This window comes from Euwallacea fornicatus, chromosome 29 (assembly GCF_040115645.1).
Source record: "Euwallacea fornicatus isolate EFF26 chromosome 29, ASM4011564v1, whole genome shotgun sequence".
Classification (NCBI taxonomy): Eukaryota; Metazoa; Arthropoda; class Insecta; order Coleoptera; family Curculionidae; genus Euwallacea; species Euwallacea fornicatus.
Window position 1 is genome coordinate 2,212,890 of NC_089569.1, and position 14,618 is coordinate 2,227,507.

General features: G+C 35.7%; 1 protein-coding gene across 5 annotated transcripts in view; it reads right to left on the reverse strand.

Moving 5' to 3' along the window:
* The window catches only part of nrm (neuromusculin), a 205,846-nt gene that overhangs the window by 13,428 nt on the left and 177,800 nt on the right, over positions 1-14,618 (reverse strand). For 4 of the 5 annotated variants that reach the window (XR_010733523.1, XR_010733524.1, XM_066297911.1 and 1 more), the window contains exons 5-9: positions 11,492-11,653; positions 11,263-11,435; positions 5,798-5,830; positions 1,369-1,519; positions 1,173-1,302 (exon numbers count right to left, since the gene is read on the reverse strand). Coding sequence is in view for 2 of the 5 variants with exons in the window: in XM_066297911.1 (XP_066154008.1) it covers positions 1,173-1,302; positions 1,369-1,519; positions 5,798-5,830; positions 11,263-11,435; positions 11,492-11,653 (649 nt within the window). In the remaining 3 variants the exon portion in view is untranslated. The remainder of the gene's footprint in view (positions 1-1,172; positions 1,303-1,368; positions 1,520-5,797; positions 5,831-11,262; positions 11,436-11,491; positions 11,654-14,618) is intronic. The other variant, XR_010733525.1, reaches the window with a different exon arrangement.

Consider the following 14,618-nt stretch of genomic DNA (forward strand, 5'->3'; position numbering starts at 1 on the left):
ATTCACATCGACATTCAACTTATTATTAATGTACAAATTTACAGTCTGAAAATTGTCTAAAACTTACTTTAAATTTAAAATTCTATCTGCATTCTGTACAACATTCAGGGGTAATTTTTGCGTAAAAAAAGAATTATTGAAGATCGGAGGGGAATTTCGAGGAGGCAAATTCACATAAGTTCTTTTTTTTCTCTTCTTTTGGTAGAGATGGATGGAGTGGTGTGAAAAAGTGATTTTAAAATGTCATCAAAAGTCTCACGATTGTTGACAATTTCTGGGTAGAAAATTCATGAAATTCTAAACTCGGTTTAATTTCTAAGAATTTGCTTCTGTTATTGTTGAATTCAGTGTAAACTCGTGAAAATTTGACGCAAGGTAAGAGTCAACTATTATGAAATTGTGATACTGAAAATCCTGGAAAATTCCTCCCATAATTTCTGAAATGTTTGAACGTCGAGTTTACATGTTCTCTTTGCGAAATTTCGCATTCGAACCCTTTCCTTTAAGATTGAACGCATTAGAATCCTAAATCGTATGTAATGTACCCTTAGGCTACGCCTATGGATTTCCACTGTCTTAGTGGTATGTCCAGGATGGCCATATGTCGGGAACCCATTATCTTCCAATAAGGGTTACCCTTCATAAAAACTTTCACTCCTCTTCCTCGTCAAGACAAAAGTCTAAAGTATCCACATTTTGCCAAAATCAGACTACAGCTGCAACACCCTCGTAAATTATCCTTTCTTACCATTGTCTTGACTTTACGGGTTAAGAATTTGGAAAGTTACCATCTGTGGGTTATGTTGCCTATTGCCTAAAACCGGAGCACGCCTATGGGTACTGACCCCCATTTTTAGTACTTAAGATACCCCGAACCTTGTACTACTCTCTATTCTATACTATTCTATTTTCCTAATAATAACGATACGACTGATATAGCTCGACGCTCCCGAAATCTTGAAAATCCTGCATCCTTAACTCTTGACTCTCTCCATTTTAAATGCCAGTTAAAGCCCAAGATCTTTAGTTTTGAAACGATTTAGGGTTGTGTGTGTCATAACGAGTGGAATAAAATCTACTAAAGTGTTCCCGAGTTTTGTTTCGCGAGTTCCATTACACGTAACTGAGACTATTTTTTGCCTAATTGTTTTTTCACTAATTATGACACTTACCAAAAAGCCCCTTTAAGTTCCTGAGGGTTCGCCTTGTAGCTGCATATGAGCAACGTACCGTTAGTGGGAGCCTTAGCCGTCGATTCTTGTACGGTTATAAACTTGGGCCTAACCAAAATCACCGGTGGGTCTATAAAGTACAAAGGAAGAAGAGTGTTTAATAAAATTGAGAAATTATTAATTAATGGCGACTTACATCGTACTTCGAGAATTAGAACCTGATGGCCTTCGGGTTCGCCTTTGTGCTTCGTAACCTCGTTTTCCGCGTAACAATGGATTTTGATCCCGTTTTCGTAATGGCTGGCCTGGAAGACTAGTTGGCTTTTCGTGTTGAACGTGCCGTCTCGCTAAAATATTAAAGATATGTTAGAATGTAAAAAAAGAAATAGTTATTATAAAGCCATCCACATAGCAATCAGTCAACGTCGATTTAGATAGAATATCAGGAAACTTAATATTTCCGAATTTGTTTCAGGAGAAGGGCGGCCGACCCTTCAAATAAAATGGGCATTTACCCGAATAATACATGACGTTCCATCTGAGAAATGGGTCCGCACGAAGACTAAAAGAACTAGCTAAAGGTTTTCCTTTATCCGCTTAAAAAAGGAAAGTTGTGGGATAAACATTTTCCGAATAAATTGCGGTCTACTTGTAATTCCGGCAAAACTCTTGAGTCTGGCTATTAATTTCGTCCTTTTCGGTGCAACCGGCGTTTTATCCAAAGACCAAAAGACGGAGAACTTAATCAGATGTAAAGGAACGGAGACATACGGCCTTAGGGTTAAACACTGCTACAACTCTAATAAATTAGGGAAAACGCCGCGACTTTTCCATGTAAAATTGCGTGCCGCAGGCGCAATATTTCAGTTCTTTCGCATTTCTTTTTCGCTGCAAACTTCTTCAAAGCAAGAGCACTTTTATGTATTTAGAAAAATACCCACTTTACGTTTCGCCTTTCTAAGCAATTAATTTTCAAAGAAATCCTCTTCAAATCCTGGAAAATGGAGTGTGCGACTACTATACTGCTATAGAAATCCATGAAATCTTGGAACTACTGTGGGCCTTAGTCGTTCTATACTTTATTCGGGTCTCGTACAGATTGGAACTGGGAAAGATTTCTCCAACAATCAACGGTCAAAAATTTAGTTCTGGAGAGGTACAAAGGGTTCCAGAAATGCAGGGTTTCCATTTAACACACCTTCGGACTCCTACGAGTTTATTTGCGATTTTAGATTTAGGAAAAAAACAAATATGGAAATATACCGAGCGTCCAGACGAACCCAGACATGGGAGATTAACATATTTTCTTTGACCAGTATGTATTGTCCAATTAAAAACCGTTTATACGGAGGTGATATTATTCAAGGCCGGTCGCCATTCTGCAATTTTTTCAATCTTCTATTTAGAGCTTTTGTTGGCTCAAAACGCCTCCAAATTAAAAAAAAAAATGGGTGTCCCACGTAACCGTTCGGTGCCACGAGAGAACTAACTGGACATCAGTTTATTAGTAGTAGAAGACGTAAACATCGGCGTAAGAGAATTTAGTCAGGAGGTCAATGAGCAATCTAAATTCATAATAAACAACACCGAAACCATGGCAACACACGTGCATCTGGCACATGGGCATGAACGCAGGTTTTCCCGAAATGATTAATAATTTCATTGATATTTACGATAAAGAGACATTTTACAGTAAAATGAAGAAAATTGAGTTTTCTTCCCTCCTACGTTGTAAGGAACGCCATCCTATTTGAAAAATCGACAAAATTAAAGTTGAAAGATGAAAACGAAAGTTGCTCTGGTGAACATCCTGTATATGTTTTTGGCTAAACGAGTATTTGTGCCTGCTAAGGTGATTTTACATGAGATCACATTCCAATATCAAAATTTAACTTAAGCTAATTGTGGTATTAATTGTTTTATATCTAAAATGTTTTTAACATTTAAAATCTCTTTTAAAACGACGTAGCTTCGAGTTATTGCTTCCCAGAGAAACGAATCTAGGCATTAGTACAGGATCAAAATAAGATTCTATCACGTGGTGGTCCCATTTGAAAAAATGACATTACACGACGCCCCACTTTTTTTGGCAGACACTGTAGGGTTGTCAGTAATTTTAAAATTTACCCTTATTAGCCTCATATACATTTCAGTAATTGTTTTTTTTTGTGAAATCATAAATAAACTCGTAGAGGTCCCAGGGGCTGTTAAATAGACATCCTCTATATTAAAATACTTTTGCAGAGTTAATTAAATAAATTGGTCAACCTATGCGAATGTGTATTCCATGATAATTACTGGGCAAAAACAAGTTCTCTCCATAGATGGAACGTGGCTAATTATTAAATTTAACTTGAAACATGCCTAGGAACTATTAAGGGAGCAAGTCTATGGTGGCTGAAAAGTAATACATTCGTTATGAACTAGATTCAGGAATAGCACCGTTATGACTCTATTTTTTAATAAAACTTCAACTCCAAACTAGTGCCTTTTTTGCATCTTTGATACTTTCGATTGAACCATTCCAACTTTTTAATTTTTCACATTTTTCTCAGATCCCTTTCTCTTGCTGAAGGCCGCTCTGAGTGCGAAGAGGTTTTATTCCATAATTAATTTTCCTATTTGGAGGAAATAGGTACCACCCAGATATACAAAAAGAACATATATTGGTACAGATTGATTCAAAGGAAATTATAGAAATGTTCTAAAACTAAGCCAAATTCCGTAGTAACTTTCCTCTCCGCATTCTCTCCTCAACTCTTGTTGTAATTCCAGAAGTTACTTGCGATTTTCGAGAATAATAGGTACTCTTTTATGCTTTAAATATGCAGAAAATATATGAACTAAGGTTAATTTCGCAGTGGCATAAATTTGTTCAAAATTTATTAAATTTCATCGGGCTTTTACACATCTTTTTATTTCAATTCTTCCTGCAACGTCTCTTTGTTTTAAAAATAATTAGCGGATTTCAAGGATAACTTCGTATAGAGAGGAATTGTGTTGTTTCAGGCAGGTTATTATGGTTCAAGCCAACCTGTACTAACCTAACTCTAACCGAACTAATCTAAACTAATTGCACAAAAGGGAAGTTAGCTCACGTCCTGAAGAGAGGGGGTCGAAGACCTCTCGCATCTCTACGTGGTGAACCTTGGATGTCTCCTCCCTTGAATCTGGCATGTAGGAAAGGAATAAGCCAGAAAATGAAGAAAAGAAAAGGAAATTTAAAAGTCACAGAAAATCGACAAATATAGAGGGACAGAATACATAAAACCAGCCACACACAAAGGAGATATTGATGTCTGCGTGGACAGAATGGAAACAGGGCGCAAAAGTGGAGCACAAACACAAAGTTTTATCTCCCATCAAAAGTAATTCCGAAACTCGGTCCTTGGTAGGGGTAACAGTGAAGAGGGGAGGATTTTGTGGACGGGCGTGCAAAAAAATCGTATGAATCCCATCTAATGCGGTTGTTAGATCATGAAACAGCGTACCTCTTCTATGAAGGTTTCCTCCTCTATATATACAAGGTATCACTGAACATAGTGCTATAAATTTAACCACATATTTTAGGTCTCAAATGATGACAAAAATTTCATATAGAGATATATCGAAAGCTCTTCATTTTCGATATTTAGGGTGTGAACGGTTGGATCCTGAAGATGGTTTTATGTTAATACTTTCGAAACTTTTCGAGATAAATGTATGAAATTTTGTACTTTGTCGTAACGTATTGTGTTTTCTCTGAATCTCTGTGAATAAAATGCCCCATTTTCAAGGAGTATGTAATATAGGGGTTGGTGGTTAAAAAGTACCTACACTTTTTTAGACCCAACGTTATGGACGATTTTATATAGGAGAAATATAAAATTTGAAGATTTTTACATAGAAAAATTTCTCTCGCGTTGAAAACCTAAATCTCCAAGTATTTTCGTGAAAATTGAGATTTTACAAATCGGTTTATGGAGTAATTTCTCTATGGAGATTCAAAAATGGCATAAAAAGTTCACATAACGTTCAAATTTTCATTAACTTGTTGCGAAACGTTTTGGAAATATTAGTAAAAACCATCCTCAAGAACCAACCTTTCACGCCCTGTACGTCGAAAACGAAGCGTCTTTCGGTATGTAGTTATATGAAGTTTTCGTGATATTTTGGCACCTAAAATACGCGGTCAATTTTATGGCACTATGTTCAGAGCCACTTTGTATATTAAAAAAAAAGGGAAAATATTAGAGTATCAAATTTCATTGTGTTTTTATAGAATTTTTTCCCTGAGAAATTCCCTCTGATGAGTTTCATCGCAGAGGTGTCTAAAAATCATGGGGATAGACGAATCATTCCAGTGTACTGGATCAGTTTCCTGGATTTCCATTCCTCAAATATATCTCCCTTATAAACACATTTTTATGGAATAAACTACTTCTGTTCGATAACCGCAATAAATACTCAAATCAAACCCTTTTCCCGAAGTTCCCCGCAAAACTACTTCTACTTAGTGGCCATGCTTTAGAATGCTGTGTTCATGTTTCTGGAAAACGTATCTGGAAGCAAACTGATTTAAAGTAAAAATACAATTCAGGCCATGCATGAAAACGGAATATGCACTCTCAAAACCATCTACTTACTTCGTTATATATAAATTGTGTCGTTAAGCGTGACTGAAAGGGTAAATTAAAAATTAATACGTCAGCAGTCGTGGGGCCTAATACTATAAAGGGGCTAGAAAATGTGGTCTACACATATACAGGGTTCGCCATTACTCTGACCTTGGTTCCTGGTGTCTTTGTATAAATGTCAATATGAAATGTTTAGTACAGTACTCATTTATATTGCAAAGCTGCATGATTTAATAATATTTTTGTTTATATAGAGTGTTCCGTTTTCGCTGGACAGCAAAAGTTATAATTTTTTAAATAGCAACCCATAGTTTTTTATGCTATTTGTTGAAACCTTAATTTAAAAGGAAAATACATTAAACATTTTTTAAATTGGTTGCGGCGTTGCCATATTAGAAGGTAGTGACAGGTAATATGACAACTAAATGACATAAGCAATTTATGCTTTTGTTAAATAGAAGCAAAGCCTACTAGAATAAATCTGTTGGATTATAATAGTGCCTGTTGCAATTTGATTGAAATTTTGCAAATATCTCCATAACTGTAAATGTTAGATGAAAAGATGTTGTTGCAAATTAATAGAGAATTAAAAACTACATTAGAAAGACTTGAAAAAATTCATGGGTACCATTAAAAAAAAAACGAGTTTCAGCAATTTGTAAAATTTGCAAATTAGCGCTCTTATACAAAAAAGTATGGTGCATTAAAAAAATGTTTTAAAATTTTTAAGTACCTCTGACTTCCATTTACTACTTTACAAAAACAAATTTCAAAAAACACCAGTTTTGTGATTTTTTTTTTTGATGCTGCATTTTTAAAGAAATTTCTCTAATATGGCAACGCCGCAACCAATTTAAAAAATGTTTAATGCATTTTCCTTCTAAATTAAGATTTCATCAAATGGCACAAGAAAAATTATGGGTTGGTATTTAAAAAATTATAACTTTATGCTGCCCAGCGAAAACGGAACACTCTGTGTAAACAAAACTATTATTAAATCATGCAGCTTTCCGATATAAATGAGTACTGTACTAAACATTTCATATTGATATTTATACGATGACACCAGGAACCAAGGCCGGAGTAATGGCGAACCCTGTATAAGAAAACCATAAACAACTTTTAATACATTTGATAAAATTGTAGTAGTCCACCTGTCTATGCGATATGAACGCGATCAGATGAAAATAATCTAAATTAACAGGAGTAGCGTTTAATCATCGTCCCAGCTCCTTCTACAAGGGCAAAAACCCTAATTTGTAAAGGTCCACCATTAAAATAATAAACGACTGTTGGATTTTTCAGCGACACGAGCACTTTTTCAGATTGCCTTTGTTGCGATTTAAACTGCCAGATATCGGCCCTTTTTCGCAGTTTAATTAATTTCAGCGCCCGGCTCTGCGACGAGTTTTATTACGGCCCTGATAACGTTAAGAAAAATGAAAGCCATTCTTTTTTTATCTGTTAACTGCTATCGCTGTTTATGTATTCGGAATGGGACCTGCGTCTGGTGCGGAATAAACGATTTCGACTTAGAACAAGAATTTCGATCGTATAAACTAGAATTTCCCTCTCTGGAATGATCATCATGAAATAAGCATCTATGGGGATTGTCGGTTATAAAATCCAAATGAACCCGATGCGAATGGCGTACGTGGAGCTATTACTCCTCATAATGGGGAAATCCTCTAGGATAGTGGACATTTATGACCTGTTACTCGGTCAAGATGATACTACTTCAGAAACAGCGGCCACATTCAGCTGAGGTAACAGTTTTGCAACTGTCGGAATTTCGGAGTAAAAATGATCGCTAGCTCCCATTTATTTGAACGGCACAAATCCCAACATTTGCAAACTGTTGACTCTCCCTCATATTCTGAGTCATGAAAAAGCTGATCGAAAGTGGAGAATTTGGGTCTCGGAAATGATGGGGCATTTCTAACTTCACCCTTAACTTTTTAGGGAATTGCTATTTTCTTTTTTGATTCAAAAGCGGCATTAAATAATACAAAATATACCATCTTTTCACGTTTCATTTTTTTTTTAATGTTGCTTGAGCCACGGGCAACACAAAATTGTTGTGTAAACCAAAACGGCGTTATTTTCATTTACCTTCGTATACAGGGTTCGCCATTACTCCGGCCTTGGTTCCTGGTGTCATTGTATAAATATCATTATGAAATGTTTACTACAGTACTCATTTATATCGAAAAGCTGCATGATTTAATAATATTTTTGTTTACACAGAGTGTTCTGTTTTCGCTGGGCAGCATAAAGTTATAATTTTTTAAATACCAACCCATAGTTTTTTTATGCCATTTGACGAAACCTTAATTTGGAAGGAAAATACATTAAACATTTTTTAAATTGGTTGCGGCGTTGCCATATTAGAGAAATTTCTTTAAAAATGCAGCATCAAAAAAAAATCACAAAACTGGTGTTTTTTGAAATTTGTTTTTGTAAAGTAGTAAATGAAAGTCAGAGGTACTTAAAAACTTTAAAACATTTTTTTAATGCACCATACTTTTTTGTATAAGAGCGCTAATTTGCAAATTTTACAAATTGCTGAAACTCGTTTTTTTTTAATGGTACCCATGATTTTTTTCAAGTCTTTCTAATGTAGTTTTTAATTCTCTATTAATTTGCAACAACATCTTTCCATCTAACATTTACAGTTATGGAGATATTTGCAAAATTTCAATCAAATTGCAACAGGCATTATTATAATACAACAGATTTATTCTAGTAGGCTTTGCTTCTATTTAACAAAAGCATAAATTACTTATGTCATTTAGTTGTCATATTACCTGTCACTACCTTCTAATATAGCAACGCCGCAACCAATTTAAAAAATGTTTAATGTATTTTCCTTTTATATTAAGGTTTCAACAAATGGCATAAAAAAACTATGGGTTGCTATTTAAAAAATTATAACTTTTGCTGTCCAGCGAAAACGGAACACTCTGTATAAATAAAAATATTATTAAATCATGCAGCTTTGCAATATAAATGAGTACTGTACTAAACATTTCATATTGACATTTATACAAAGACTCCAGGAACCAAGGCCGGAGTAACGGCGAACCCTGTATGTACTGGGTGTCCCAAATAAAGTGAGTTCCATGGGGATTATGAAAGTGGTAAGAGATGCAAGGTGACTCAAATTGGAAGAAAGAAGCGCATTTTTGTGCCCATTCAGAAAATGTTCCAAATTTAAAAATATGCACAGGGGTTGTTAAAATATGAGCAAAAAACTGAAAACTGCGATGTTCAAAAATCATGAATTATGAGTACACTGTTTGAGTAAATTGCACCAAATTTGGCAGTTCTTTATTATCGACAATTGTCAATTGAATGGCGTTTTCAGAATTTTTCTAGGCCTTCTAGATTTCGAGAAATTATATTCAACTTTGTTATTTCTTATGGCCGCCATATTGGAATTTGGTGCCATCGAATAGACAATAAAAAAAGTTTTTTAACCGTGTATCACAAAGGTGCCCTTGAATCTGCCAAAGAAAGAAAAATAAATAAAAACATTTTTCACCTTAGTAGGCTTAGAAACAAGTGCTTTAGTGTTGCTATGGATACTTACGTTACATGCAACGAATATCAACAAAAAGTCTTCACTATTGTTGTATTTGAGGTAAATTTTATTCAAATTTATTTTTCTTTAGGACCCGATGAGCAGTCAATCTAGGTATACCAATATTATATTCTATTTGACGCAGTGAGATGCGAGGGTTTTCAACAACACTTCCAACAACATAATTTTCAACATCTTCGTTAATCCTGCGTGTTCTGGTTTTCTTTTCAAACGATCCGTACTTAAGTGGATTCTAAGCCTATTAAATATTGCGTGCCCAGGTTGACGCCTCTCTGGATACCTCTGGAGATACATATTTTGAGCTCTATCTATATTTCTTCCACTTAAAATGTAGCAGTCATTAATCTCCAGCTTTTCTTGATTTGAAAACTGTTCCATAATTTTTTTACTTGAAAATTTCTGCCGAATGAAAGAGTAAAACTGATAAAAATGAAATGGAAAAAATAAAAATTGACATTTTGACAACCCCTGTGCATATTTTTAAATTTGGAACATTTTTGAATGGGCACAAAAATGCGCTTCTTTTTTCCAATTTGAGTCTCCTTGTATCTCTTACCACTTCCATAATCCCCATGGAACTCACTTTATTTGGGACACCCTGTACACATATTTTTTTAACCAAAGACTACTTATGAGCGCAAAATCGAAAACAAACCAATTTACTGTTAAGAAATAAGCTTTTTCATCGTTTACGTACTATTTAACTGAGTTTGTATTGCATCTTTTGGCCAAATTTATATTTGTCTTTTTTTTTAAATTAATCCCTAGATGTTTGATCGTAATACACCATTGAACGTGGTTTTGAAAGGCCTTTAATTTGAGGTGTTATTTCCCTCACGTTTCAATTTAAATAAATCGGTCATTTTGCACTGCTGGTGATGTAAGCAACATGGAAAAAAATGAACAAACATCTAAAGATAGTTCTTGTTGTCATACTTAACGTCGATTCAGAATTTTTGAAAAAATTAAAATTCAATTAAAACTCACGGCGAAGGGGGTAGAATTCAGAGCCCCAAGGCATATTGTTTATCATAAAAATCGCAACACTTTTAGTTGAAGCCTCACATTCAACCAACATTGACATTTACGTATCTGGTTGAAGCAGTAGTGCAATTGATGAAATTTTACATATAACGCCATGCGTTAAGTACAGTAAGTATTATATTAGAACCAAATTTATACCACATATTCAACGTGTCGGAAACGTGCTTTTGCAGCACGACCACATATTGCTCATATTACTATGGCTCATCTATAACGTCACAATGTTAATGTGCTTCCTTGGGCTCCCCGCTCTCCTGATCTTTCCCGTATACACCACGCATGGGACATGACAGGAAGAAGAGTTACTACACTGGAGGACCCATGACATACTTTAGCGAAGTGGCGAAATACAATTCAAGTTGTCTGTGATACACTGCCTTGAGAGGAAATGGACCATTTGGTTAGAAGCATGCCCAGACGAGTTTTTGCGGTTGTAAATTTACAAGACAATTATACACGTTTCTCGAATTTTAAAGATTTTCCGGACTTCGGCTTCTTCGCAAGTTAAATAGTTTATTTTGCATAGTGTTGTTAACATATTTACAAAGTTTCATTAAACCATGCAAATGATTTCTAGGTGTTGCAATTTGTGTGATAAGTAGTCTATTTTGACAGATGTTATTTAACAATAGCACACCCTATATATACATATTTAAGTCGATTATCGGGCACCTTTCATAAATATCATTGAAAGTTAAAATGAAAAAGTAATTTTTAGAGGGAGATAGAAAAGGGGAATAAATCGCTTGACACATGAGCAATTATTATTTTGATATTGCCTAACATGGACGTTTGAACATGAGTAATAGAGGGCCACTCTACTTACATTGTCCTCTTGGCCGGTATGTACGAGAGTCTCACTGGTGATGGGCACAGATCCATTGGTCCATCTGATGGTAGCTGCGGGCCTCGCCCCATGGACATCGCAGATCAGCATTACATTGCTGCCCTGGACTACGTGGTTGTTCACTCCAGATAGATGCATTGATGTGGGTTTCACTAGTTGATAAAAATTATTTGTAAAATTTATTATAGATTGCCTGTAACTAGATTACCATTCACTTCAGCACTAATCCCGGATGTAATTGGGACATCTAGGGCTTCGCTTTCCACTTTACACTCGAATCGGGCGTTTAGGTCTCCTCGCGATAGAGTTAGTTGGAGCTTTGATGTTCCAGTGCCCAATCCATTTCCTAGGTCGATGGTCGTGTATTGAGCTGAAGGAAAAAGAGAATTTTAATATGTATTATCTTGGCTCAACAGCAACCCATAAAATGCGGACATGAAAAGAATTTGGCAGGATAGGAAGGAACACTGTGTGAGCATACAGTAAATTCGCAGAATTGTTCAAGTTATTCAGCTACATCAAAAATGCAGGTTTTTGTTGCAGCTCTCGAGAGCGATCAATGGTTTTTGGGATATCAGCTATCGAAGATTGAAAAGGGAAAAAAGCCGATTCCTCTCTCTTTTTAGAATTTTTCTAGAAAAACATCAAAATTTCAGATGCTGTTTTTCGCCATTTGTCATCCTTTATATCACGTAACTTTCTCCTTATGTACAATATCGAGAAAGACATAAAGAATTTGCCTTATTTATTCATCACCGTTCTGAGCCCTTATTTTTCCTCTCGCTTCTAATTTTCTAGAATTCTAAAAATACCCAAACATTCAAGTATTTTGCTGCATTGACGCAATTACACGAAACACCCATTAGCGATCGTTTCCACTGAGGTATTCATTAAATTTGAAAAATCATTTTAGCTCCCAATTACAAGATTCCCCGCAGTTAAGAGTGGAAATGGCCCGGGCTTACAAACGGAAAGTTGCCTTAACCTGTCGCAGGGGGCGCGTAAAGCGGCGTAAAACAGCCCTTTACGACCCCGAAACATTTCCATATTTACCGGCTGGTCGTAAAGTCCGCCGGTAAAAAAAGGATAAGCACCTTCGTAATAATAAAAGTACTTAGGTTTACGATTTCCTCCGGTTTTCTTTATGTCTCGAACGGAGATGCAATCTCGAGGGTCCTTGTGGATGTAAGTTTGAGGGACACATTTGATTGTCCGCTTGAACAATATCTTCGGAAAAGAAGATTTTAGCTTTGGGATAATAAAAATTTAATTTATAGCTTAAAAAAAGTTGGTCTGCCTCGCTAATACGACATTCATGAAGCCCTTCGGTTTTATGGCCCTATAAACCGCTATTCTATGCACTAACGGAAGGGTTTGGTCACGTTTTCCAATTTAAAAATGCCCTATTTACTGGACGGCAATAAACCGTAAGTCATTGTGCAGGACGAAAAAGGGGGTTTTATGCACATTGGTTCAGTTATTAAGTACTTCAGAATTGTTTCTGACAAACTACTAGAATTTAGGCAAAATCCACTTTAATCGTCTACATCTTGGAAAGTTTTGAGAAACTATTTGGAAACTTTCTGCAGTTTTGAAAAACTGCGTTTGATCGAGTTCATGATTTCGTAATTGTTTCGTGCCGATTTGCTGCGATTTCCACTCAAAAACGAATTTTCACATAACAGATTGGCTTCGCATTTTTCCCTTAAATTTTTTATTTTAATTTCGAACGTTGTTGACGATATTTTGCTATTGCCAGCATAGGGAGTGGTCACTTTTTTGCATAGCTGCGTTCGAAATATCATACTTCCGGACGCCTCTTGCGATTTTAAAAAATTGCACGTCATCGAGTCCACTGTTTTATGATTATCTGATAGTGATTTCGTGCAGTTATTTTAATTTAAAAACGCAGCAGACACACACACACGGGCTTGCTTCATAGTCCCCGCTTATATGTATATTTTATTAATTTCAATTTCGAACGTAGTTAACGATATTTGTTTATTGCTGACATAGGAAGCCGTCGCTGATTCCGCAACTTTACGTTCGAAATTCTACCTTTTCGACCACATTTTTGCGATTTAAAAAAATTGCGTTTCATCGAGTTGATTGTTCTATGATTATTTACAGATTACTTCGTTCAGTTTTGCCGCTATATTCGCTCCAAAACACAGTTTTCACATGACAAATTTGCCTCATAGTGCCCGCTCATTTTATTAAGTCGTAACGAACCGAGAGCCTGAAACGCTCTGGGTGGTTGTAAAACCAGAATTCAATTTTGAACGCTCGGCGGATATAAGCCTGGCGAATGCCAAACTAGTTCGAGTCCCACATATTTAATAAAAAATTATCGAGCGATCACTCTAAGAGGAAAGAAAGAAAACACAATGACCTCAAATTTCAACAAATTTTCAATCAACAATTAACTTTAGGAAAAGCAAGACCACAATGTGCCCAAAGTGATTAAAACAGGGGAGAGGGTGGCGTAAAATGGGTTTTATGGGAAAGGAAAATGGGAAAAGATTAGGCCAGGGTTATGTTATTTCAAATTAGTCGCCGAGGCTTTGTTCCTAAATCATCTCTTGGGATGTGTAATTTAAATAGCAAACTTCAACTGAAATACTCCAGAGAGTTAGAAACAACTATTATCGAAATACTCCAATAATAGCGAAGGAGATAGCCGAGTTCTTATTATCTATCGAAATCCTCCAACAGGTTTGAATGCTTTCACAATATTCTACTTAACAACCTCTTTTATGTCTTTGCTAACTTATTTTAGATATCTCGGTCACTTGCTGTGGGCGGACAAATTTTCACGGTGATGGTGGAAGCTTGACTGGCTGGTTTTCTTGGCCCAGAAGTGGCTTTTTATATCCAGTTCGATAAAAATAAACACACCGTTAATACCCTCTTTGAAATATAAACATAGCACAATGTCAACAAAATCTTAGATGCCTGAGAACATGACAATATTGAGGTTTTAGCCTGATGCTACACGTTTAAATGGATACTGAAAGTAATTTACGTACGAAATTTCGAATATTCGTATATTCGATATAAAAGTAAATTTGGAACGTAGTTGGTGATATTTCGCTATTGCCAGCATAGGGATCTGTCAGTTGTTTCGCACAGCTGCATTTCTTCAATTATCTGCTTTATTTTGTAGCTATTTATGCTCCATTTTATTTTCCATCTGTCTGTAACAATCAATTGCAATCAGCGGAAAAACCGCAAAGCAGATTTGCTTGCAAATTTCTATTTTGTAATTTTATTACTAACTGCATATTTATGGTAGCTACCTCTACGCAAATGCTAAAAATTGCAAATTTATTAAC